At 41.7% G+C, this 27616-nt stretch overlaps 1 protein-coding gene across 1 annotated transcript in view; it reads right to left on the reverse strand.

The window, feature by feature from the left end:
• The window catches only part of ODAD2 (outer dynein arm docking complex subunit 2), a 200311-nt gene that overhangs the window by 91926 nt on the left and 80769 nt on the right, over positions 1-27616 (reverse strand). The window contains exon 11 of the mRNA XM_088447790.1: positions 548-694. Within this exon, the coding sequence (XP_088303916.1) occupies positions 548-694 (147 nt within the window). The remainder of the gene's footprint in view (positions 1-547; positions 695-27616) is intronic.

A 27616-nucleotide genomic window follows, 5' to 3' on the forward strand; every position in this document is an offset into this window, starting at 1 on the left:
CATACATTTTGACTGCATGCAACAAAACTTTAAAAACTAAAACAAATTAAATTGCCTTTTTCAATAAGTTAAAAGTAATATTTGGCATATTTTTAAATGCATGAATATTAATAAAATGAGTCTTAAATTGGACATTCGTGGGTAAAACACTAATGCAGCAAGTGTAAAGCTGAGTACACACTGAGCTATGTTTCCCCAGCCAATATGTCGACAGGACGAGCCAACATAACGGATCCTGGCTACACATCAGACCGATGTAATGAACGACGGAATGAACCCTCGCTCCGTCCTTCATTACACTGAATGGCTCCGCATGCGATATCATCATGTTTGATGTGCAGCACATTGTACCTGACGACGTTGCATGCGACCGCGGGAGTGGGCATATTGTGCATACACACTGCGTGATATGCACGATTTGTCATTCCAATTTGGCCAAATTGGAATGACATCGCTTCAGTGTGTACCCAGCTTTAGTATAAAAGGGTAGATAAACTTATTAATATAAGTATACTAAAACAAAAATGCTTCTAACAAAGTTTCATACCATACACTTGATTTCTTCTGTATCCAGCAAGTTAATAAGAACTTCAAGTCCCCCGACATCTCTTATGGCCAGCTGACATGTTTCTTGGGTAAGATTAAAATCTCTCATCGAACACAGAGCAATAACAGTGGCTGTCTGGTTCCCTCCCTAAAAATAAATGGAAGAAAAAATACAATAATTACAATAAATGTGTACCCCACATACGCTACTGAAGGCAATCAAGCTCCATACCATGTATGTACACACAGGCAGAGATTAAATGTGCAGATGGACTGATCCATTTATTGATTGATCTCTCTTTGCTTGAAATAGGCATTTCTGTGCAACAACTGGGTGGTTACCGTGCAGATGCATGGAACAGAATTGTCTCATAGGAGTGTTATGGGCATGATGGCCAACTTCCATGCTCACTTGGTCGTATGGCCATAGATGGGACACCTGTTTCTGACAAATTTTCTGTACCCAGCATGCGGTGGGTGTAAGTCCTGATTCTAATTATGACAGTATGAAAAATAGTGGGCAGTGCAGCCTTCTGCATGTAAACAGCTGCATAATCAGCGTCAACGGACAAAACCGCATTAACATAAGGTAGTAAGCACGCTGCTGCGGCCAAACAGAAAGTTGCCCCAGATGAATTGGACTCAGAAACAAGCACATAGTACTCTAGATCAGTGCTGCAAAACCGCAATACTAACCACTGAACCACTTTACAATATACAAGCATTCTGCTAATGAAAGGTGATTTTAACCCTCACAAAAGTTTCATCAGGGGCAAGTGTCCATGCTCACACAAGGGATTCAGGTAGGACTTCCAATTCTGTAGGATAAATAACAGCTAGGACTTCCCATTCGGTAAGATAAATAACAGGTAGGACTTCCAATTCTGTTGGATAATAAGCAGGTAGGACTTCCAATTCTGTGTGATAAATAACAGTTAGGACTTCCAATTCTGTAGGATAAATAGCAGGTAGGACGTCCAAATTCTGTAGGATAATTAGCAGGTAGGACTTCTAATTCGGTAGGATAAATAACAGCTAGGACTTCCAATTCTGTAGGATAATTAGCAGGTAGGACTTCCAATTCTGTAGGATAATTAGCAGGCAGGACTTCCAATTCTGTAAGATAAGTAACAGGTAGGACTTAAAATTCTGTAGAATAATTAGCAGGCAGGACTTCCAATTCTGTAGGATAAATAACAGCTAGGACTTCCAATTCTGTAGGATAAATAACAGCTAGGACTTCCAATTCTGTAGGATAAATAACAGATATGACTTGCCATTCTGTAGGATAAATAACAGGTAGGATTTCCAATTCTGTAGGATAATGAGCAGGTAGGACTTCTAGTTGTGTAGGATAAATAACAGGTAGGACTTCCAATTCTGTAGGATAAATAACAGGTAGGACTTCCAACTCTGTAGGATAATTAACAGGTAGGATTTCCAATTCTCTAAGATAAGTAACAGGTAGGACTTCCAATTCTGTAGAATAATTAGCAAGCAGGACTTCCATTTCTGTAGCATAAATAACAGCTAGGACTTCCAATTCTGTAGGATAAATAACAGTTAGGACTTCCAATTCTGTAGGATAAATAACAGCTAGGACTTCCCATTCTGTAGGATAAATAACAGGTAGGACTTCCAATTCTGTAGGATAAGCAGGTAGGACTTCCAATTCTGTACGATAAATAACAGTTAGGACTTCCAATTCTGTAGGATAATTAGAAAGGACACCCAAATTCTGTAGGATAATTAGCAGGTAGGACTTCCAATTCTGTAGGATAATTAGCAAGCAGGACTTCCAATTCTGGAAGATAAGTAACAGGTAGGACTTCCAATTCTGTAGGATAATTAGCAGGCAGGACTTCCAATTCTGTAGGATAAATAACAGCTAGGATTTCCAATTCTGTAGGATAAATAACAGTTAGGACTTCCAATTCTGTAGGATAAATAACAGCTAGGACTTCCCATTCTGTAGGATAAATAACAGGTAGGACTTCCAATTCTGTAGGATAATAAGCAGGTAGGACTTCCAATTCTGTATGATATATAACAGTTAGGACTTCCAATTCTGTAGGATAATTAGCAGGTAGGATGCCCAAATTCTGTAGGATAATTAGCAGGTAGGACTTCTAATTCGGTAGGATAAATAACAGCTAGGACTTCCAATTCTGTAGGATAATTATCAGGTAGGACTTCCAATTCTGTAGGATAATTAGCAGGCAGGACTTCCAATTCTGTAGGATACATAACAGCTAGGACTTCCAATTCTGTAGGATAAATAACAGCTAGGACTTCCAATTCTGTTGGATAAATAACGTATATGACTTCCCATTCTGTAGGATAAATAACAGGTAGGATTTCCAATTCTGTAGGATAATGAGCAGGTAGGACTTCTAGTTGTGTAGGATAAATAACAGATAGGACTTCCAATTCTGTTGGATAAATAACAGGTAGGACTTCCAACTCTGTAGGATAATTAGCAGGTAGGACTTCCAATTCTGTAGGATAATTAGCAGGCAGGACTTCCAATTCTGTAAGATAAGTAACAGGTAGGACTTCCAATTCTGTAGGATAATTAGCAGGCAGGACTTCCAATTCTGTAGGATAAATAACAGCTAGGACTTCCAATTCTGTAGGATAAATAACAGTTAGGACTTCCAATTCTGTAGGATAAATAACAGATAGGACTTCCCATTCTGTAGGATAAATAACAGGTAGGACTTCCAATTCTGTAGGATAAATAACAGGTAGGATTTCCAACTCTGTAGGATAATTAACAAAGTGCAAGATATCCCATCAGCAACTGCAGCAATTGTCATAATTGAACACAACTTTTAGGTCTAACTTATGCCATTCCAGAGGAACAGAGTTTCAGATGCAAACACAAAAAGATGTATGTCAGTCATTAAATGTATAAATAGAAAGTGGCAAGTAAATAAACTCCAAATTTTAAGGAAAAATACCAAAACTTATTCATCCAGCTTAGAGCTAACGAGATCGTTTTGGTTACTCGGTCCATCAGTACCATTAGCTAGACTTTGCCATACGAAAGCCTTTGCATTCATTCGGTGTATAAGGATGGTAAAACAATATAGATGAGCGCTGTAGTGTAAATCATATCTATATGTAAGCCAAGTGAAATGCACAACACATAAAATTATATTGAATAAAAACTTTAAAATAAATAAAAAAGATTATATAAGAATTATAAGAATATATATTTCTAATCTTTTATTTGAGCAACTTATATTATGCGCAGATCAGCAATTTGTTTTTTATTGGTGTATAAGGAAACACACCTCATCACTGTACATCAGCAATTCCTTTCATTAGATGTATAGGGAAAGACATTGCTTAACATGAATTGTACTGTGACCTATTCAAAGGTCATTAGTTTACCATCCTAGACAGGTATCTTTAATTACACTTGGTAAGCAGGCCAACCGTTGAGCGTGTCACAGGACACAGAAACACTTGAGTTTATATATATGCTGAATGTACAGTAATGATGTCTAAATTAATGTTAAATTTGCGGTTTAAGCCTCACCTTTACCTGAACCAGAAAATACACTCAAAATGTAGCAGATTTTATACATGCGAGTCTATATATTGTTGGCAATATCCAATTTCTGAGCAACATGTAAACTTGAATATGTGTGCCTATTCCCTCAACGTTCTACAATAAAACAAATGGGAAAACAAGACCAAAATGAAAGACCAAACCTGCCATTAATTCCACACAGTTATTCCTTTGCCTAAACTCTAGCTGACCTCAGACTGTCTTAGGCAGTTAGAGAAATTATTCTGCTCCTCCAACTTTTCCAGTCATGGAGCCTTCCTACCCACCCAATCAGACAGGTTGTTTGCACTAGTCTGAATGTAAATACTCCGGAAGCTACATTTCTATAAATTAATAATTTTATTTTTGAGCCTGTGGATACTTAACATGAGGAGTTCAACTGCTAAACTCATAAGGTTTAATGAAAAGTAATTACTACTGGGAGTAAAATATAACATATTAAATAACTATTTTCCGATTCAGAATGACAGTAGAGCTTCTACCAAAATACCTTTCATTATAAATTCACTGTCACTGATTTGTGCGTTATTAAATTTCAAATATACAAACTAATTGATCTAAAAGTTTCATTTTCAAATGTTCCTGATTTTCTGGGATATTCCCAGCTATTGAAGATTTCTGAAATATTTGTCTGATCATGACAATGTGCCTGGTATTAATACTGGCTAATTGCCTGTACATTTTTGCGAGTTGCTGGATGCAGTTTGCAAAATCTGTTTTTATGCTGCATATGTCAAACAATATTTCAGATTACTTTTTAAAATGTATTAGAATTACGGTATGAATGCATCCAGTGGCCATGTCATATTAGGAAGTGTAGAGTGCAATGTCTGCTGACAGTATATTTACACAATTTATATAGACAGAGTGGCCCAGTAGCAAAAATGGGCCTGAAAACTATTTCCCGAACTTGGAAAGTATGATTATAAAGTAAAATCTAAATGTTTCTTTGCAGAATACAATTATAATCAGCTCCTGAAATAGACTTGACAATACAAGTATACAAGTGAGTTAAATCTTGCAAAAATCAATTGTTAAATCTGCAATGTATGTACTGTATATATCTCCTTGAAGAAGTCTGGCCTACAGACTCCCTGATTAGGACAATAAGCGCTATTATTGTACCTTTTATACATTTGATACCCACCATTCATCTTCTGTCCTATCCTTGTATTTTATTTTGTTTAATAAATTCTTGTGTTTTAACTAAATATACCCCTGAATTGTATGCAGTCGGGATGCTGGTGGTCTAAATCCTGACTGTCTAATCCCGGTCTAATGACGGGCATCGAAATCCCGACACCTGTCGTTTTATCTATGCCGGGAGCCCGACGCCCGTCATCCCGATCGACGGTAAGCCGGACGCGGACAGCCGTGGGGGGGGGGTTAGGTTAGGGGCTCCCGGGGGGGACAGGTTTAGACAGCCCCCCGGGAGGGTTAGGCTAGGAGAAGGGGGGGGGTTGGGGTTAGGGACCCCCGGGGGAAGGTTAGGGTTAGGCACCCCCCACGGGAGACTTAGGTTTAGGCAGCGGGGAAGGGGGGGGGTTAGGTTTAGGCACTTAGAGGGGGTAAGGGATAGGCACTTCGGGTGGAAGGTTAGGGTTAGGCACCCCCAATCCCCCCTGAATTTTGTGAAAAATATTGAGACTTTAAGTTCCTACTAGAACCCACGGTGCACTGTATCACTTTATGATAATAAGAGTTTGTTTACCAGAAATATGGTTTTAAGAAACACGCACAATGTTGTGATTATTTTTTTCCCTTTTTTTTCTTTTTATATACACATTTTAATATTGTCCTATTGGACCAAGGAGACGTATTGAAAGATAAGCAATATTCTCCTGATTGCACTGCGCAGTGTTATACATGCTGTAGCACTATCAGGCTCAGCTTTTCAAAATTGACCACAATAATAGTTCATAATTTTTGATTACTGGATGCAATTCATACTATTTTATTTACCCAGGATTTATAAGTTAATAACTGTTTAAGTGCAGAATTTAAAATAAGAAACATTATTTTTTAGCATAATAAATGTTGTCCCGAATGTCGCCTGGATGTTTTCTCCCTTGTCCTCTTTCTCTTAAGCGCTCCTCCACCTCTATTTCTCCTACTCTTTCATCCCCTCTTATTCCATCTTTCTCTTCCCATTCATCTGTCATTGGGGACTATTTATCAATTAATATTTGCGGCATATCCTAGAAAAGCACCCATTTTTAGAGGGGGTAAGAAACAAATATTAAGTATCCCCTCAATGTATCTATAGGGACAGCAGCAGATATTGGAGACATTTTTGATTGCAAAAGCAGCCCCTGTAGAAACCTATGGAGGCTGCTTATATGCTGATCTTACCAAGCTCTGGAATGGTGTTAGCTACTTTCCACAAAAAGTGCTGGGAGAGGGATCTGTAGGACCCAACCCTGGCATTCACCACTTGCGCATATGTAGTGAGCAGACTGCGCATGCTCAGTTTGGCGCCCATCTCCCAAAGGATAAATGCAGTGATTGCATTAGCGATCGCTCAACTTCTAACACACCACAGGGACGGGCTCCTTTCAGAGTATTTTCATACATCTTGGCGATCTATAATTTCTTATTGCCACAAATAGCGGCAATAAGAAATTCTAATTAATGGGTCTAGAAGCCAATAATTGATAAATCAGAATTTGATTTTATTATATAGATTATCTTTAGTATTACCTTTTTTCTTTTGATCTTTGCTATGGTATTTTTTGGAAAGTCCTCACCTTTTCTCCTGTACAGAGTGTTTTTTCTTTCTGTATGTGGACTGTGGACCTGATGTAGACCCGCTCACTAGCAAGTGGACGCTCATTGCTGTCGATGTTCGCTAATGTGCGCATGCGCGTAGTTCACTGTGCGCGTGTGCAATCTAGTACGAGCGATTAGAATGTGTTCGCTCGCCCTGCAAAGACAGCCCAGTGGAATGAGTGACAGGAGAGGCCGTTTGTGGGTGGTAACAGGGGCAGGCCAGTAGTTATGGGGGAGTGGAGTTGCGAATGCAGGCATGCCAGAGTGTTTCAACGCTGTTTCAGAGGCGTGCATAATTAACAGGCAGCGTCATAGTACACGTCACCCAGTTGAATTTTACACTGAAGTGCTCGCAATGCTTGCGGTAGGGTATAGTCATAGTGGGCGTGCTTATGCCTTGCCGTGCGAGCGCCTGCCTTGACATCACTTAGATGAATTTACATACGCAGGGAGCGAGCGGCCGCATCTAGCTAGCGGGTCTGAATCAGGCCCTGTGTATCCCTGTGAGACTTTTTCTTTTCTTCTATACAGTATAACATTTTGGTTGTGTATAATGTTGTGATGTTATTATTAGATGCTTTTCAGGATTGCCTGTGTTGTCATCATGAGATGGTAAGTGATGAGTAAGTATGGGAAATAACAGAAGTGTTTGGAGACTGTAGATGTGTGTTTTACCGGAAATATCTGGAACTAACATCACTGTTACTGGAGGGAGAAGTCAGAGCATAGGCGTATTTATAATGGGTGCAGGGTGTGTGGTGCACACAGCCACCGGGACCCTACACCTACAGTATACTTACCTTGTGCTGGCAAGCAAATCCATCCTCCTCCGAGGTGCCATCATCCCAGTGACATCTTTGGGAAGATGGAGCCATGCAGTAAAAGCAAACGCTTTGGCACTGTGCACACCAACTACCATTAAATGCCAACATGATAACATCATTTTTATCACTTCTCCAGCTTTATGTATATATATATATATATATATATATATATAGGCTGATTGAAAAGTAATGAGACTGCCTCTGTTATTCTGTCCCATAGGTAGACTTGGCAATGGTATGCTGGTTATTGTGGAGCTCATTCATCGATGTGTCCTGACCTGCGGTTGGACTGCCGTAGTCTTCTTTGTTTGGTCGCAGCGAGTGGAAGATCTTTGTACATTTCGTCATGACGGATGAGGAAGACGTGTCTGTGAGATTGCGTCAGAAATGTGTGATTGAATTCTGTGTTAAACTTGGAAATAGAGGGTAATACGCGAGTGACTGACGAAACACGTTCTGGGAGACCATCCACCACGGTTACAGATTTCAACATTGCCAAAGCTGCGGAGATGTTACAAAATGACAGAACGTAACTGTACACAAACTTTTGGCTTCACTTGGCATCTCATTCGAACGGGTTCAGAATATTGTGACAAAGGAACTGAAAATGCATCACGTGTCTGCCAGGTGGGGACCCAGAAATCTCACAGAAGAGCAGATGCAACAACGAGTTGAATCGTGCAAGAACACTTTTCGAATGTCAGAGAGGATACCCGATTTCCTGACATTAATTGTGACGTGTGACAAATCGTGGATTAGGCATTATGATCTGTAATCCAAACAACAGTCCAGTGTATGAAAACACACGAATTCGCCTCAGCCAGCTGCAACATTAAAAGTGATGTCGCAAAACAATCTACTGCACGTCTCTAAATCGTTGTTGAAACACTGTAAAAAATGTATTGAATGTGAAGGACGCTACTTTGAAAAAGAAAAATGTTCAGATACTGTGGAGTCATCTGATTCTGAATAAAAAAATCAGTCTTATTACTTTTCAGTCAGCCCCCGTGTGTATATAATATTGATTCAGATTGATTCGGTTTTATATCTTTAGGTTTGCCTACTTGGAAACTCTGTATCAAGTATGATGGGGCTTATTGATACAATTCACATCATCATACTCCACCAGCATACCCCGCCCACTGCTCAAAATGCGCTACAACACTATGTCACACTGTGAGGGAGATATACAGTATCACACCTTCGAGGGAGATCAAGTGGAGAAGTTGTCCATAGCAATCAATCAGATTCTAACTGTCATTTTATAGACTGTGCTAGATAAATGATAGCCAGACGCTGATTGGTTGCTATGGGTAACTTCTCTTTATCCCTCTTGAAGGTTTGATACGTCTCACCTTATGTCACACTGTATTATGTCCGCCATATATAAATCTGACTGTGCATTAGGGAGATTGTCAGACTGTTTTGGGAGCACAGGATATCACCCACTATTTGTATACCTAAATTTAGCATTCAGATCAAAATCTGCTTAGTACCTGTAACATACTTAAATGCACCTCCAAAATGATAAAACGTTGGTGGATATTTTACAATGTTGCAGTAGTTTCCAAGTGGAAATGACTTTATGCTAAATGTTAGGCTTAAGAAAAATGATTATAATATTTCAGCTGCAAAGTGGTTGGCAGCAGATAATGACTTATTGTTACTGCTTTCTGACATATGGTGAAATGGAATGCAATATGCAAAATATTTAACTGTTAAGCTGCATACACACAAAACGATTTTGTAACCAACGATTTTATGAACGATTTTATGAACGATTTTCTGTCAGATTTTTTAAAGTGTAATGAACGATTTTTTTGAACTACAAACGATTTTTGCATATTCCCTTAATGAAAATCGTTGCGTTTACAAGTCTGACTAAACTACAAACTACAAACGTGAACGCGCATGAACGATAATCGTTCATCGTTTGACTCAGAAAGTGAACAATTTTTTCAAACGATTATCGTTAAACGATATTGTTTAAAAAATCGTTGTGTATGTATGCAGCTTTATGATATGTGAAATATCTGTCAAATATAATAGATAATTTCTAGTGTGAAAGTAACGATTACAGTTAAATAACATCTGTTAATAGCTACACTGCACAGACAAACATTTATTTAAATTGCACAGACATGGTATCAAAGCTACTAATGAGGTCTTAGGCAAAGGAGATTACATGCTTCAGTTTTATTATATTAAAAAATTTATAGTGTTACATTCTAATACACAGTCAGTTTATGTTATTGGACCTTAGAGAGCAACCTGCTTGCTGAGGCTTGGAAGCTGGCCGAGTGCTAGATCTTTAGCACGGTCAAGTGGCCAAAAGGGATTTATGAGGTAACAGAAAGAGGAAGACTGCTGTTTCAAAGCGGTGTGTTTGTGATGGCATTTAGGATTGAAATATGCCCGTCCTCAAATAACAATTTAAGTCATGAAGAAACATTAGTGGGGAAGTCTAAACTGCACAAGCAGAACATGCTGTGCCCACAGCGTGACATGATCTCATTCAGCAACTTCAATTACATGTGCACAGGAGGTTTATTTCACGTTTATTGGGATTGTATGCAGAAATACAAGAAACTGAAAAATTACACTTTATGGGAGGTTGCATGCATCAAGTAAAAAGAGACGATCAATTAAAATATACAAAATGACAAATGAATTATTAACCATACTCCTGTGTTGCCGTGCTCTGATACCTACACCCCATCTGATCTCTCTCCGACACCTTCCTATGTACATAACAACACCCTTCAGCGTCTGAATGACAGTAAGCAATGTCACAGGTGAGTCAATCACTGATTGGTGAGGCAGGGTGAAAGGCAGTTGTATGATTCCCATTAACCTATATTTTAATATGCTACCTAAGGGATGGAGCTGACTAAGGGGGTCATTCAGATCCACTCGCAAGCGGCAGTACGCTCGCAAGTGGGTCGATGTTCCCCACTACGCATGCGCACGACGGAGGGAGCTCCGTGGTGCGCATGCGCGAGACCCGGACTGCGACAGCCAACCTGTCGCTCCGGGTCTCGCACCAAAGGGGGCGTGCTGTCGATGTTGATTGACAGCACGTCCCCTTTGGTGGGCGTGCCTGCCAGATGAAGGCGTTCCCATGGGAACGCCTACCGTCTGAAGCCGGCTCCACTGACATCACTAGTGATGTCAGTGGGAGTGATTTTGGCTCTGATAGAGCCAAAATCACTCCAGGGCTTGTGGCAGGGAGACCCTACTGCAGGGTCTCCGTCGCAAGTCCGATGGTCGCGATGGTCAAGAACATCGCGACCATCTTTTTGGACGCTCGTATATGCTGTGGGTGGTGACCCACAGCTATACGAGCGTCCAGGAGGACGCTCCATTTTAAAGGAGGAGGGCCCTGATTCAGAGCGAGCGCTCTGGTCGGAGCGTCCGGCTCTGAATCAGGCCCTAAGCCTTGTGGTTAACACTGCCTGCAGTCTTCAGTATCAGTTCTTATTCAATAACCAAAGCAGAGTAGTGTTTGTAAGTTGAAGTAAGCAGAACTGAGAAAGACATATAACTCTGAACAATGGGCCTGATTCAGAGCCGCTCGTAAGCGGCCGCTCGTTCGTTCCGAGCGATGTTTGCCCAACTGCGCATGCGTACGGTTCGTAATACGCATGCGCGAACCAGTCAGTGCGGCCGAAAATCGTTTGTTCACTAAATAGCGAATGCCTGCTATTTTGAGTGACAGGAGGAGGCGTATGTGGGTGGTAGCAGGGGAAGGTGCTTGAAAACGGGGAGTGGAGATCCGAACGCAGGCGTGCATAAAGGTCAAAACGGGCGTTTTAAGGGTGTGCATAATTAATACAGCAGCGTCATTGACCACGTCACTGGGTTATTTTATAGTCAGAACTGCTCGCAAGATTGCGGTAGGAAAAACCAACCACAAGAATAACGAGCAGTTCATACGCTGGTCGATGTACTCGATTAATCTAATAAATAACGGACATGACGTAGGATGCGAGCGGCCAGGGGGCGTTGTTTTCCAAAAAACGACCGCATGTTTTGTTCGCTCATTCAGACCTAGAGGCGTGAACAGACCGCAAAGAGCGAACGGTTCATTTGAATAGCCACCCCTTTTTTCTGAACAAGCGAGCGCAAATAGCGTCCGGCTCTGAATGAGGTCCCATGTGCAAGCCGGGAAGGGAGGGTTGTAATTGAACAATAATGTGCACATGGCGCATAGGCGATATAATCGGATAAACAGCAGCAGGTAATGTATTGCCAAAATAGATTTTGAAAGTTAGTTGTGATTGTGGCATATATCCTAATTTACGGGCTGGCATAGGATGAGAAGCAATTTTAAAAAAATTATTATTATTTAAAATTAAAAAAGAAAAATGAAAACAAAATATAAAACATATTTTTTTATAAATAAATAAATCAAGCTTTAGTACACACTTAAGCTTTTACAGTATGTTTCAAAGGTCTATTCTAGCCAAGCTGTACCCGAGATGATCATCTATAAAACTTCTATAGCAATATCACATCCATCTTAAGAAAAAGTCAAACACCTTCAGTAGCTCATGGAAACAACAACACAGAAAGTTCTAACAGCTGACAGCAGTGGCAAAATGGAGAATAAGCCACTCGAACAGCAGGAAGCCAGTAAAAAACATGGTGTAAGGTATTCAGAGATGAGTGACTGGGAGATTTTGGCCATAAGCCCTGACCAAATGAGAAATTCCTTAAATTACACAGTCTCTGCATCTAATCCTGAGCGTTCCCAGGTATTCCAGCATTGCCCACTGACACATATCAACGAATAATAATAGTACTAACTGTACAGTAACACACAATATAGAAATTAAATAAATAGTATCAGATGCAATAAAGGAATAAGACAAACTATTATCGTGTATTTCATTTTGTAGAAACTATATAATAAATGTCACTGAGAGAAATATAGGAAAAGTTGAGTGCAGAGCCAGGAAAATAATATTGGAGATACAGCCACGAATAGATCTACCATAGATAATTAGAAAATGAAGGTAGATAGTTGTTTGTCTGGACACCAAATGACTGGAACATTTTGGAGCATTTAAGCAATTTTTTGTTTAAATAGAATGGAAAGTTAAGGGAGTAGTCGCAGTGTTACTGAAAGCTAAGAGATGATGAAGAACTATGTGATACCCATTTTGGTTGCACGTATCCTTCTTGCTGAGTTCTGTATAAATCTTAGTTTACAGACATTAATGAGACAGACTACAGGGGATTCCACAAATTATAGAAGACTTCCATTTTAATGCTAATTGTATTTCCAGGTATAAGAGTTGCATAATTACTGATTCAATTCTATACTGCAGCCACATGAACAAAGTTTTCCTAACATTCCTAACAGCACCATGATAGAAAAGGATAGGGAAAGCCTTCTATTGTAGTGGCAGGGCCACAACTAGAGGGATTGGGGGGGGAGACACAGTGCCGCTGACTGGCAGCCAATCAGCAGCGACTGTCGGTCCATGAGCTCTGATCGGCTCATGACCAGTGCGAAATTAGAGTGATGGTGTCGCTGTGTCTCTCAAGGGCTGCGGGCAGCTGCCTGCCGGTGCAGGTGCTCGGCTCCAAATCCACACCTGCTGATGCAGGAACACAGTAGGACAAGGTGTGAGGCTGCTGGAGGGACACAGGGGGGCACATTGTGTAGGGGGCATTACTGTGTGGCATAATGTTACAAGGGCATTACTGTGTAGCATTATGTATAAGGGGCATTACTGTGGCATAATGTTTAAGGGGCATTACTGTGTAGCAAAACCACACGCTTTTCGGGAGCACTTTGTTTTTGTTTATTTGTTTGTTTGTTTTTGGGAGGGCAAATTACTACTTTGCCCCAGGTGACAAAAATCCTAGTTTCGGCCCTGGTAGTGGACATATATTTTGGTTCAAAGGCCCAGAACAGGCTCCCCGGGTCAAAGTTCTGCTCAGCGTCCCAGGTCAAAGTTCTGCCCAGCGTCCTGAGTCAAAGTTCTGCCCAGTGTAAACCAATGGGAGGTCCGACAGGCACCTCAACCCCCTAGTATGTCTTCTGGGATCCTGCCACAAACTCTCGGACGGATTGTGGATGCTACCCGTATTCAGAGAATTGGTTAGACCTATTCCTGAGGCACGGAGTCTAATGTGCTTACGGTTTTCACCAGGGACCCTCGCAAGAAGGTACAGGCTTGGCTGCGTCTGACACACAGGTCGTGGCCCTCAGGTTAGGTTTCCCTATACAGGTGCTGGCAAACTTGGTTGGAATGCAGAAGACTTTAGCATAGTCGGCGAGCCGGGTCAGAACCAAACGGATGAGACGGTACCAGGGAGCAGGCGTAAATGGGTCACAGGGAGAAGCCAAGGTCAGAACCAGATATCGACATGGAACCAGGGATCGAGCAGAATCAGAGTCACGAACAAAGCCAAGGTCAGAACCGATAATCAGGATATGCACAGTAACGCTGGAGTATGCTAATGGAGCTTATACTCTGGCACTGGAGTGCTCCCGGGAACTTCCTTATATAGGTCAGAGTTCAATTTAACCCCCAATCAGCACTTCCTATTTTCATGACTGTCTCTTTAAATCTTTTAGCAGAGCGGCGTGCGAGCTCCTATTGAAGCCGCGGCCGCCTGCACACAGCCGCCGGGAAAGGAGGAGAACTGTTGACAGCGGGTGCCGGGGATTTCCCACCCGCTGTCCCACGCCAGCCTGGACCCCAGCGCCACCGAACCAGGTAAGGATTCGGCAGCGCTGTGACAGATCCAATGTTACTAATCTGTTAAGTTTTCATCTAAATCCATCCAGTGGTAGGCTCAGAACTGGCTCCATGGGTCAAAGTTGTGCCCAGCTTACATCAACGGGAGGTCCGATCGGGACCTCAACCCCCTAGTATCTCTTCTGGGATCCAATGTTACCACTCTGTGAAGTTTATGTCTAAATTATGTAATGTTGTCCAAATCCATCCTGTGGAAGGCCCAGAACAGGCTCCTCGGGTCAAAGCTCTACCTGGCACACTCCGCTATAAGGTCCAACCTGCTGGCGCACTCCGCTATAAGGGCTAACCAGGATCCCAAACAATCCATTAGGCACCACAGACCAATTGCCACCCCTCTGTGAAGTTTTCATCCAAATCCATCCAGTGGAAGGCTCAGAACAGGCTCCCCGGATCAAGGTTTTGCCGAGTGTACACCAACGCGAAGTCCGACCCTAACCCACTCCAACTGGACCCCCTCGCATTGGTTTCATCCCAATCGGTGCAGGGGTGTCCTCCGAATGCATAACCAGACAGGCAGACAAACAAACAGACCAATGAATTACATATATACTGTATATATATATATATATATATATATATATATATATATATATATATATATATTGTGATAGGATCACTGGTAAAGTGGTCTGTGGCAGGTACATTTGTCCCAGATTCCAGTCTTTTATGTTTTAAACCCCCAGGAGAAAGTCTGCAGTGCAGCAGGCTTGAGTTTCGGGCTTTTTGAAAAGCCGGTTTGGGACCTGGGGGTTGTGGGTGAGAGGAGAGGGAGGGCTCCACCCATGGCCACTCCAGGTTTTGGTTCTCGCAGCCTGGTAACAAGATTGTTAGTTTTCCACCTGAGAGTGGCCAATATAAGCCTAGTTTGTTTAGGGCTGATTGTCTCACCTGGGAGAGCAGGCAGGGAGTTTGCTCAGAGACACTTGGAAACCTAACCGTGAGTGTTGTGCTGTGCTTTTGTTGCTGGCGAGGGCATTAGGCCCTGCCAGGTTCTGGTAGTGAGGGAACTACCTGTGAAGTTAGTGCCCCGACAGGGCTAGGATTTATATTTATGTTTTCTTTATGTTTCTGACATTGTACAATAAAGACTGGCGCCGACCAGCTTGTACTTGCATCCAGACTGGTGTGCTGCTTCCCTGCTGCTGTGTGTGTGTGTAAGGAAGGAGTCCTCTACCCAGGAGAGGGACCCCCTAACCTAACTGTGTCACAATATATATAGTCAGGTCCATAAATATTGGGACATTGATAGAATTTTTCATATTTTGACCTCTATTCACCACCACAATGGCTTTGAAATGAAACAAACAAGATGTGCTTTAACTGCAGACTTTCAGATTTAATTTGAGGGTAATTACATCCAAATCAGGTGAACAGTGTAGGAATTACAACGGTTTCTATATGTGCCTCCCACTTTTTAAGGGGCCAAAAGTAATGGGACTATCAACTCAAAAGCTATTTCATGGACAGGTGTGGGCTATTCCCTCGTTATTTCATTATCAATTAAGCAGGTAAAAGGTCTGGAGTTGATTCTAGGTGTGACATTTGCATTTGGAATCAGTTGCTGTCGACTCTCAATATGAGATCCAAAGAGCTGTCACTATCAGTGAAGCAAGCCATCATTAGGCTGAAAAATCAAAACAAACCCATCAGAGAGATAGCAAAAACATTAGGTGCGGCCAAATCAACTGTTTGGAACATTCTTAAAAAGAAAGAATGCACTGGAGAGCTCAGCAACATCAAAAGACCAGGAAGACCACGGAAAACAACTGTGGTGGATGACAGAAGAATTATTTCCCCGGTGAAGAAAAACCCCTTCACAACAGTTGGCCAAATCAAGAACACTCTCCAGGAGGTAGGTGTATATGTGTCAAAGTCAACAATCAAGAGAAGACTTCACAAGAGTGAATATAGAGGGTTCACCACAAGATGTAAACCATTGGTGAGCCACAAAAACAGGAAGACCAGATTAGAGTTTGCCAAACTTCATCTAAAAAAGCTATTACAGTTCTGGAACAACATCCTATGGACAGATGAGACAAAGATCAACTTGTACCAGAGTGATGGGAAGAGAAGATTATGGAGAAGGAAAGGAACTGCTCATGATCCAAAACATACCATCTCATCAGTGAAGCATGGTGGTGGTAGTGTCATGGCGTGAGCATGCATGGCTGCCAATGGAACTGGTTCCCTTGTATTTATTGATGATGTGACTGCTGACAAAAGCAGCAGAATGAATTCTGAAGTGTTTCAGGCAATATTATATGCTCATATTCAGTCAAATGCTTCAGAACTCATTGGACAGCGCTTCACAGTGCAGATGGACAATGACCCGAAGCATACTGCAAAAGCAACCAAAGAGTTTTTTAAGGCTAAAAAGTGGAATGTTATGCAATGGCCAAGTCAATCCCCTGACCTGAATCCGATTGAGCATGCATTTCACTTGATGAAGACAAAACTGAAGGGAAATTGCCCCAAGAACAAGCTGGAACTGAAGACATTTGCAGTAGAAGCCTGGCAGAGCATCACCAGGGATAAAACCCAGCATCTGCTGATGTCTATGCGTTCCAGACTTCAGGCTGTAATTGCCTGCAAAGGAATTGCAACAAAGTATTAAAAAGTGAAAGTTAGATTTAGGATTGTTTAGTTTGTCCCATTACTTTTGGCCCCTTAAAAAGTGGGAGGCACATATAGAAACCGTTGTAATTCCTACACCGTTGACCTGATTTGGATGTAATTACCCTCAAATTAAATCTGAAAGTCTGCAGTGGTGGTGAATAGAGGCCAAAATATGAAAATTCTGTCAATGTCCCAATATTTATGGACCTGACTGTATATATATATATATATATATATATATATAAATCCAGTGTGATTGGCACTCCCATTAAGTCTGTTGTAAGACCGTGGTGCCTGCCAGACCAATAAATACACCAGGGAAATAATTCTTCTGTCATCCACCACAGTTGTTTTCTGTGGTCTTCCGGGTCTTTTGGTGTTGCTGAGCTCTCCGGTGCGTTCTTTCTTTTTCAGAATGTTCCAAACAGTTGATTTGGCCACACCTAATGTTTTTGCTATATCTCTGATGGGTTTGTTTTGATTTTTAAGCTAAATGTTGGCTTGCTTCACTGATAGTGACAGCTCTTTGGATCTCATATTGAGAGTCGACAGCAACTGATTCCAAATGCAAATGTCACACCTAGAATCAACTCCAGACCTTTTACCTGCTTAATTGATAATGAAATAATGAGGGAATAGCCCACACCTGTCCATGAAAATGAGTTGATAGTCCCATTACTTTTGGCCCCTTAAAAAGTGGGAGGCACATATAGAAACCGTTGTAATTCCTACACCGTTCACCTGATTTGGATGTAATTACCCTCAAATTAAATCTGAAAGTCTGCAGTTAAAGCACATCTTGTTTGTTTCATTTAAAAGCCATTGTGGTGGTGAATAGAGGCCAAAATATGAAAATTCTGTCAATGTCCCAATCTTTATGCATTAGAATGACAATGTATCAACATCAAAACGTTGAACATATTTGACCTGCTGTCTGTGTGGTCTTTTGAGAGAGTGCCGCCGGTCTGTTTGTATATTGGAGCCCACTGGAGTGGAGCTTGTCCGGAAGGCACCCACATGTTTGCTACATGACATGGGAGTGCCACCCGTACTGGTGTGTATGTATATATATATATAGCTGACCCTTGAGGAAGGTGGCAACACCGAAACAGCTGTCGGGCTGGGAGCTATCAATATGCCTATAACAACGACGATATGATAAGTATCATTATGTCATCTACATGGATGGAATGCAGCTATATGCCTTTTTTGCATTGAAATAAATGTTGTCTTTTTTGCTACAAAGCTGGTGTGCTGGTTGGTGCTGCCTGTTTCCTTGGATACAGTTTAAGCATTACATTTGAATGATTAATTACCTTGCACCCATTATATAACATGAGGTGTGCGATTTTCTATAGACGATTATATATATATATATATATATATATATATGTAAATCACAGCAGAACAGTGGTGGTGATTCAGCTGCGGACACATATGCTATCGCAGCTGCTAATATGTTAGCAGCTGCGATAGCTGTAATATGGTAATGCAGCAGGAGGCGCCACCCCCACTTATCCGAGCTTTGTCCAAGGACGCATCCTCTGTGAACCCTTCCGCCGACTGAGTGACCATGGGGTCACGCAGGCCGGCAGCCGCAGATGAGTAAAAGAGGCCAGGAAATTTCCGTCAGCCCATGAAGATCCTAGCGTCTCCACTTTACCCAAATGGCGGCAACATGTCACCGCTTTGGAAAATGGAGGTCGTTGCCACCCCCTCCTCGCCCAACAACGACAGCAAACTGTCAATCACTTATAGTCTGCTGCCGGACTGCATGCGGGATCGCAGACCCATACTGCACATGCGCAGTACGGGTCAGGTGTTATGCGCAGATTCCCAATTATCCACTGGATGGATTTGCTTGTTTGTCTGTCTGTCCGGTTATACATTCAGAGGACACCCCTGCACCGATTGGGATAAAACCAATGCCAGGTAGTCCAGTTGGAAGGGGTTAAGGTCCCGGTCGGCCTTCCCGTTGGTGTATGCTGGGCAGAACTTTGACCCGGAGAGCCTGTTCTAGGCCTTCCACTGGATGGATTTGGATGAAAACTTCACAGAAGGGTGGCAATTGGTCTGGGGTGCCTAATGGAGATGTTGGGATCCTGGTTGAAACCCAACCACTCCGACCTGGTTGGATCCTCGAAGTGGAGTGTGGTAGGTAGAGCTTTGACCCAGGGAGCCTGTTCTGGGCCTTCCACAGGATGGATTTGGACAACATTACATAATTTAGACAAAAACTTCACAGAGTGGAAACATTGGATCAGTGGAGGTAGACCTCAGTGGAGGTAGAAATGCATTGGTCCGAGTGCAGCTCCCCTTTTTATTTATACACAGAAGCTGGTGTTAGTGGTTTATGTGATCCTGGAACGGTGTTATGGACATATACCTGAAAGAAACTGCTACATGAGTGGATTAGCGTCACTTACCGTGAGTACGGTACGTTAATTATATCCAGTTCACAGTGCCTTGGTACGATGATTTGATGTTTTAATCAGTTGGTGGAAGAAAAGGTGATCAGGCAAAGATACTTTTATATGTTTTGGGTACCTCACCTTACTACAGATTATAGATTATGCCGAAGAAATAAAGAAAGGATTCCGTACTGGACAAATATCACAGAGAAAATATGTCTGAACCAACATAAAGAGAAATAAATAAGGAACACTTCCTTATAATATTTTTGGTTGGTGGTGCACCCCAGGAGTAATATATACTAATCCGAAAAACATGTACTATCCTGTATAGCAGGGTAATGAAGCAGACTCCTAAGATCGATAGCACAAGGATGCAGAAGCCCAGCAATACATAGTGACGCCCATCTCCCTTTACTCAATGCTCAATCAGTATAACGCAAACATCGGTAACATCAAGAACCATCGGACCCAGAAACACAATAGAGGATGACCTGACCTGGCGCAGGATTTTGGACACTTCCTGCGTGCGAGTCATCTGGCTGCGTATGCCGCCGCACTGCCTTAATTATGCACACTCCTGTAATGGTGTCTCAACACACAGGCGTGCCTGCGTTCGCCCAACCACCCCGTTACCACTCACAAACGGCACTTCCTGTCAATATCGGAAAGGTCTGCGTACCCTTACCCGATCACAATAAGTAGGTTCGCGCTCAGTGCGATGCATACGTATGCGCAGTGCAAAAACATCGGCAGAGGTCGAGCGTTCTCTCACTTGCGTTCCTTGCTGAATCAGGCCCTAAGTATTATCCTTATATCATTGTGCATTGGACAATTATCTGTTTTATATTTGTTTGAAACTTTACTAGGGCGACAGACCCTTTGTTCTTTTGTGTCATTTGGATTCTGTTGAGGATTTGGTGGTCGTTATTTCATGGGTAGTTACACTAGTGACAGTTGCACGTTCAAACTTTATTATTACTGTTTTTTTTATAGCCTTCTTAAAAAGGTTAAGAATGATTGGTACAATGTATTGTTAAAAAAAAAGGGAAACTATTTACAGACTTGCAAACCTGTGCTATTCTAAAACCACTTTTTTTTAATTCAAAACAGAATAGTACCCTTGAATACAGTAGACAAAATCAAGTCCAAAATGCTGTCATTGACTTTTCATTATAGCATTAGAATCAAAATATTGTTTGGACAGGTATTCATAGTTTATGCAAGCAATTTTGTTTTCTAATACTGCTCTTAGCACCACAGTAGAAACACAGTTACTGTATAACTTATTTTGTTATTACAGTGAGACAGACACTGTACAATGTGTTGACAAACCTAAGAGTGAACACACGTTTCAAATTTCCTGTGTGCAAACAGAAAAAACAACAACAGAGAAAAGCATTATGGGAAAATGTAATTTCTATTGGGTATTTGCATATGAACACTACAATAGATCAAAACCAGGTGGCTCTCATTTATTTACATTGTGTGTAGTCCAATAAGCCTTTCCCAATGAAGGAAAACTGTTCTCAGCTGCGGTTAAATGTTTTATTCTGCTTCAATCTATTAAACGCTAATGCTTGTCACATATGATTAAAAAAAATTAAATTCCAAGCAGTTACAAACAAAACTGTTATTATTTGTACCATGTTTAAAAATCTAAATTAAAAGTATAAAATGCTAACTGCATTTCTTCTTTGTAGCAAATTGCTTACAATGCTTAATATTCAATTTTCAAGCAAACCATAATAAACTAGTTTCATGTGCTCTAGAACATGAGGTCTACAGCGAAGGCACTACTGCGAGTGGTTAGAGCAGACATTTCAGGACATACCACTTGTACGAATGGCGTGCCACACACGTTACTCAACATGGAAAGCCTCTGCTGTCTGATTGATTCACACAAAACCAACATGTTGTTGTTATACAATAATTTGAAACATGATTTTTGGAACATACTATATTGGCACATGATTAAGGAATCTATCAAGTCAGATTCAGTAGAAATGATGTGGCTGGTGGTATCTTTGTAAATGGTATGGCCCAGGGCCATAAAGTAGGTATTCACCAAAATACCACAGCTAACAAACTCTCTTCTTTTTGTACTTAAATAGACAGAAGTAGGGATGTACCAAAATATAAACTTTTACATATAACATTTTTAAAGACACAATGCAGAAAAGTTACTCAGTGGTCTATTTATTAAGGGCCACCTAAAAACCTTGTTAATTAACATCCGTTATCTGCAGTTCAACAGTCCTGACGATGACTTTTCCAAATGACATCCTCCCTTACTGTCTGCTTATTGCAGCAATGTAGCAGGTGTTTATGATGCACATACGTAGCTGTTGATCTGCACATGAGCACAATTAAGGTTTTCATGCATTTGCATGTGTTGTATTAACAAAGGACGCTTACAGACTATATTAAGATGGGACTTTTGAAGTGTCCCTTGTATGAATTGATCTGTATTCATACAAGGGGGAAATGTATTAATGCTTGGAAAGAGATAAAGCGGCGATAGATAAAGTACCAACCAATCAGTTCCTAACTGTAATTTTTCAAACACAGCCTGTAAAATGACAGAAGTTGATTGGTTAGTACTTTGGGGCAGATGTACTATAGCAGAACTTATCATGCCGTTATAGCTCTACCTGCTTCGCCGCAATAATGCTGAGATGTATTAACATCTAGGCCGCCGGAGTAGGGGGAAAAAAACTCCCCACTCCGGTGATTTGTGCAAGACCCAAACTGCATCAGTCTAGTGCTGATGCACTGTGGCTTACCTCCTGGCAGGCCCTACTGTGTATGTGTGAGATCTCGCAAACATCGCAAGATCTTGAACGCGCCCTGGTACCCCTGACAGTAGCTTCTCAGCCGCCACAGGTTAGCACACAATCCTGCCAATATGTGGAAAAAAGATAACCAACAAAAGTGCGATTATCGTTTTTTTAATAAACATCTGACTGATTTTCCGGTGCTATACAATAGTACGGAGACAGCTAAATTGTTAGATGTTTGCAGACTATGTAGAGAGAAGTAGTTTTTCTCTACGTTATCTGCTTTCATACATACTGAGGTTCAATATGAGGCCCTTATTTATCAATGAGTTTTATCTTTGATAAATAAGGCCCTTAGAAGTTTATTTATCAAGCAGTGAAAAACTTAGTGAGCTGACCAATGGACAAGTTGCCCATGGCAACCAATCATCTCCTACCTATTATTTTATAGACTGTACTTAATAAATGTTACTTCAAAGCTGATTGGTTGCCATGGGCAACTTGTTCACTGGTCCACTTCACAAAGTTTTTAATTGATTGAAGTTTGATTTCAGGGAAAGATAAAAATACATACTATAAAGAATGTGATTGTGTTTATATAAAATGTTTTATATTATTATTAATAATTTGTGTTTAAGAAACTGTAATCGTGGAACCCCATGTGAAAATCCTACAAGTACTCCAGTGATAAGTACAGTTGTCCTCTCCTCGCATTCATTGTGAGCCAATGAATTGACAAACTTAACTTTTAAATCTTGACTGGTGGGAACAGCTAACCACATTGTTACTCTATGGTAGCTCTTTAACTTCATATATCATGAAGACTTTTTTTTCCAGCATCGCACAGGCCAAATCTTTTGTTAGCTTGGGCAAGTGTGCATTATTTATTGTACAGCAAATAATTAAAAGCATGTGCGAGCTGATATAACAGTTCATCAATACAGCTTGCCTGATTGCCTGTGGTATGGCACTATCTCTTTCAGGCTACATATGACACTTGTTAGGTATACTGGCTTCCATTTTGTCATACATGGCCAAATGCTTAAGTTATGTTTTCACTTTGGAAATTTTGGAAGCCGTATTATTTAAAGCAGCTTATCACAACACGACACAAGGAGACAGCTTGATTTTCAATTAATCTGTCAATGTTATAATAGGGAAAGAAAACAGTGGACGTTAGCAAACAGGTTTAAATTCAGTTCTTTGTTCCTGGCTCCAGCATTCACATATCCTTTTGCTTATCTGAAGGGTCAGGTGCCTGTATTGTGCACCTGGCTTGACCGTCCTCTGAATTTGTTTCTACTGACAAAAGTATATAGATCTACTGACAGCTATAATTAATGCTACATGAAAATCTGTGTACAACTGAAAGTAGTAGCAGGAACTAGGGAAGAGGCCTCGGGATTTGTAAATGGTTTATAAACCTATATTCACCTCCGACCATACTTGCCTACTCTCCCAGAATGCCAGGGAGACTCCCACTTCCATTCACTTCTGCCATTATGATGCCATTTGCTGTGAATCATGTAATTGTGGGTACACAATCAAGAAGTCGGCTGCCTTAATACCGGCAGCCGGCTGCCTTAATACCGGCAGCCGGCTGCCTTAATACCGGCAGCCGGCTTCCCGATTGTCATATCCCGGCGAGGGATGAAATTCCGAGCGTCTAGATGTAGACGCCTGACATTTCCCCGACGCCGGGAGACAGGCGCCCGGCATCCCGATCGAAGGGATGCCGGGCGCTGCGAGCGGACAGCCGCGGGGGGGGAGGGTTAGGTTTAGGGCACCCGGGGGGGGACTTAGGGTTAGGCACCCCCTCGGGAGGGTTAGACTAGGGGGAGGGAGGGTTAGGGTTAGGCACCCCCGGGGGGGACTTAGGGTTAGGCACCTCCCCGGGGGACAGGTTTAGGCAGCGGGGAAGGGGGGGGTTAGGCACTTAGAGGGGGGATTATGGTTAGGCATTTGGGGGTAGGTTAGGATTAGGCACCTCTAAGGAGGGTTAGGGTTAGGGGGTTAGGTTAGTTAGTACTTACCTATCCACGATCGGGATTTCCAGCGCTGTCGGGCTTCCGCTGCCGGGAACTCTGTTGTTGTCAGCCAGGCGCTGCCGGGAATCGAACCCGGCCATGTGGCCGGCGGTATTTCATACCGATTCCATAATTGTGGGACCCACCTCCCACAATTTGCGACATTCTGCAGTGAGAGGCAGGACTATGATGACATGATTGACAGCACCACCCTCTTCCCAGCAGGTGAGGAGGATACTGTACCCTGCCAATAGGTGATGGGGTTGAAGTTTCTCTAATGGCTGGAAACAATGAAACTTCAGCATGCAGTTTTTTCATAAAAGCATTTTATATAGTGTAAAATCAATTACTACACACTTAAGCTGGGTAAACACTACACGATGTGTACCCAGCACGACATCGCCGGGGATGGGACCCTGCATACAGCAAGTGCATACACACTTGTCGATGCCGGGTCTGACGGGGAGGAGTTCTGTGTCATGTAAGGCCGACGGATGATGTCGCTAGTGACCCGCTGGAGCGCACATATCATGGGTACAGACTAGACGATGTACCTGATATGTTGCTCCAATACGTGGGATCAGACAACATATCGTCTAGACTAGTGTGTATCAGCACACCAGTAGCACTATCAATTACTTTACAGTTATCTCCACCAGCTCTGAGCTGGTACAAAAATGAGATTCAGTTGCAGAGTAAGAATGGCTGTGCGCAGGAGCGGATTGGGAACTTAAAGTGGCCCTGGAAAAAATTCTGTGGGTGGCCCCATTCAAATATAAACTTTAGGCACCCCAAAACAATCATAAGTTGTGCTAGCAAACAGCCAACTTGACAGCCATACAATACAGAGAGTAGCTTTGTGCCTGCCATCCAGCACAAAAAGCATCCCAGCCAAGGGAGTAGCTATAGTAGGTGCACAGAGTGCGGCTACTGTGGGCACCTGCTCACTGCACTGAGTAAAACTGCCATCTCCTGAGCCCCAGCTTTTCTATTCTCACCAGAGTGCTGCTGCAGGGGATCTGGGCCCACAGATGATCCAACCTATAGCCATTTCTAGCTGCTGCCTGCATGCATTGTGATGTCACAATGCAGGTCACAGCCCTATATAAAGGATGCCCAGCTACTGGCAGCCATTTTGTGGTGACATCTTATCCTACATTGATACTCTCTGAGTAATTTATGCTTTACTTAGGTGACTGGGTAATGACTACTGATATGAACTTTGGATTATATCTCCCAATAAGGTCCTGAATAGCAACATTTTTAGAAAAGGAATCTGAATAACATCTTAAGGTAAGGACTTTATAATAAATGTTGGCCTGTCACCCTTACCTCTCCCTCCATTTTACCTGCGGTTTTTAATTTAGAAACAATGGAAAAAGGCAAATTATTTATCTGATATGACACTGCATGACTTAAGTTGGATACACACTTGTCCAAGTGGAGGATACAACTCCAGGCCAGACTGTTAACACAATTCTACTGGAGACTTGGACTCAGATTCAACATCCAGTATATGCCTACGCACCTGTCCAATTTTGCAGCAAATCTCAAACAGTAGGTACAGATAATGGGGCTGCCTTTGAGTGTTGCTGCAGGGCATCTGATGCCACTGGCCCAGTCGTTTCTGACTCCATCTCTCTTCATGGATTGATTTATTAGTGAATCATAGCCTTATATACCATGTTGTATCAGAAACATTTAGGATTATGGAGACTATATATATATTTTTTTTTATATATATATTTTTCATTTATAATGCTTACTATATGCTAATTACAATTTATTTAATCCTGCATGCCAGCTAAGTAGTTAGATATTACAATCAAAATGGATAAACTGCAAAATAATTATACCGGGGTGGGGGGCTTTGGAAATTTTGCTATTGGGCCCCCATAGGTCTTGCTTGCAATCCCAGTAAACATCATACAGTACAAAGAGCATCTCAATCACCACCACCAGCTTGGTTACCACCATAAAGTACATAGATCATTCCAGGGACTGCCACACATTAAATTGAGCATCCTAGTGACAATACAGCACAAACAGCATCCTAGTTACCACCATACAGCAAAGACTGTATCCCATGATCAGCATACAGCACTGACAGCATCCCAGTGACTGCCATACTGTACAGACATCATTCCATTGAATGTCATACAGTACATTGAGCATCAATGTGATGCCATGCAGTATATCATAATGTGCATAGCACCCTAGACTTCATCACTTCTAGATGACAAACTAATGAAACAGCACTCTGGCCATAGCCCGAGTCCAACAGACTGTGTGGAGATCAGCATGGGAGATCACCATACTTGAGTGACCTTTGTTGCCCAACTACTGTTACATTTTGAACAAAACAAATTACATACATCTACCAGTGAAGTCTACATCAGAATTTTAAGTAATTGTTTCCTATCGTTTAGTAAAGTTAGCCAGTATTTTGGTTTAAGTTATTATATAGAGGTATGTTTTCTCATAACTTGCCACTAGTTAAAGTGAGTATTCTAGAGTACGAGAATGCCAAATTATGTATCCCTGAGTTGGTTTAATCACAATTGTAATTTGATTGCTGGCAATCGAAATAACGTGTGTTTCTGTTAGTTTGATAAAGGGATCTTCATATGTGCACAGTGTGTTTGGACGATTATGTAATATTTCCCTCACCACATTTATGAGAGAGGAGGAGTCAATTAAATGTTGATGTCTTGTTGGCTGGGATACACTCTGTAAATCCCCAGAGGTGAATCCTCAAGCTCATTAATAACCGAGTAGACAGGACTTTCCTCTCTGTGAGGGAGTTTCCCAGTTGCTGTATTTGGGGCATTTGCTCTCTTATCAGCAGGGCCAGATTAACAATGGAGCCGATAAAGCTAAGGCCGCCACATAAAAATAGTCCTATCATTATGGCAGCATGATGACCAGCTATATCAAATAGTCGGCATAAATCTTAACTAATAAAATGTTTTTTCTATTTTTTGTCACAAAATTCTGCAACTTTTCTCTTTTTCTGTATTTAGGGAGACAGTGGGGCTGAGAGTGTAGGGGTGGCCACACCCACACAACACAGCACTGGTCACACCCACACAGCACTGGTCACAGATTTTCCCCTTCTCGATATAAGCCATTGAACATTTACAGCCCCAGTAACAATTCACGGCTAAGTACGGAAGACTGTGAAACAGTTAAACAAACACTATACATTAAGCAGAGATATTGCTATTGAGACCGCTTTTCTTTCTGCATGATAGACATTTATTATAATTACTTTGATAACTTTTTTC

The sequence above is a fragment of the Taudactylus pleione genome, unplaced genomic scaffold (genome assembly GCF_031769625.1).
Source record: "Taudactylus pleione unplaced genomic scaffold, aTauple2 ptg000439l, whole genome shotgun sequence".
NCBI lineage: Eukaryota > Metazoa > Chordata > Amphibia > Anura > Myobatrachidae > Taudactylus > Taudactylus pleione.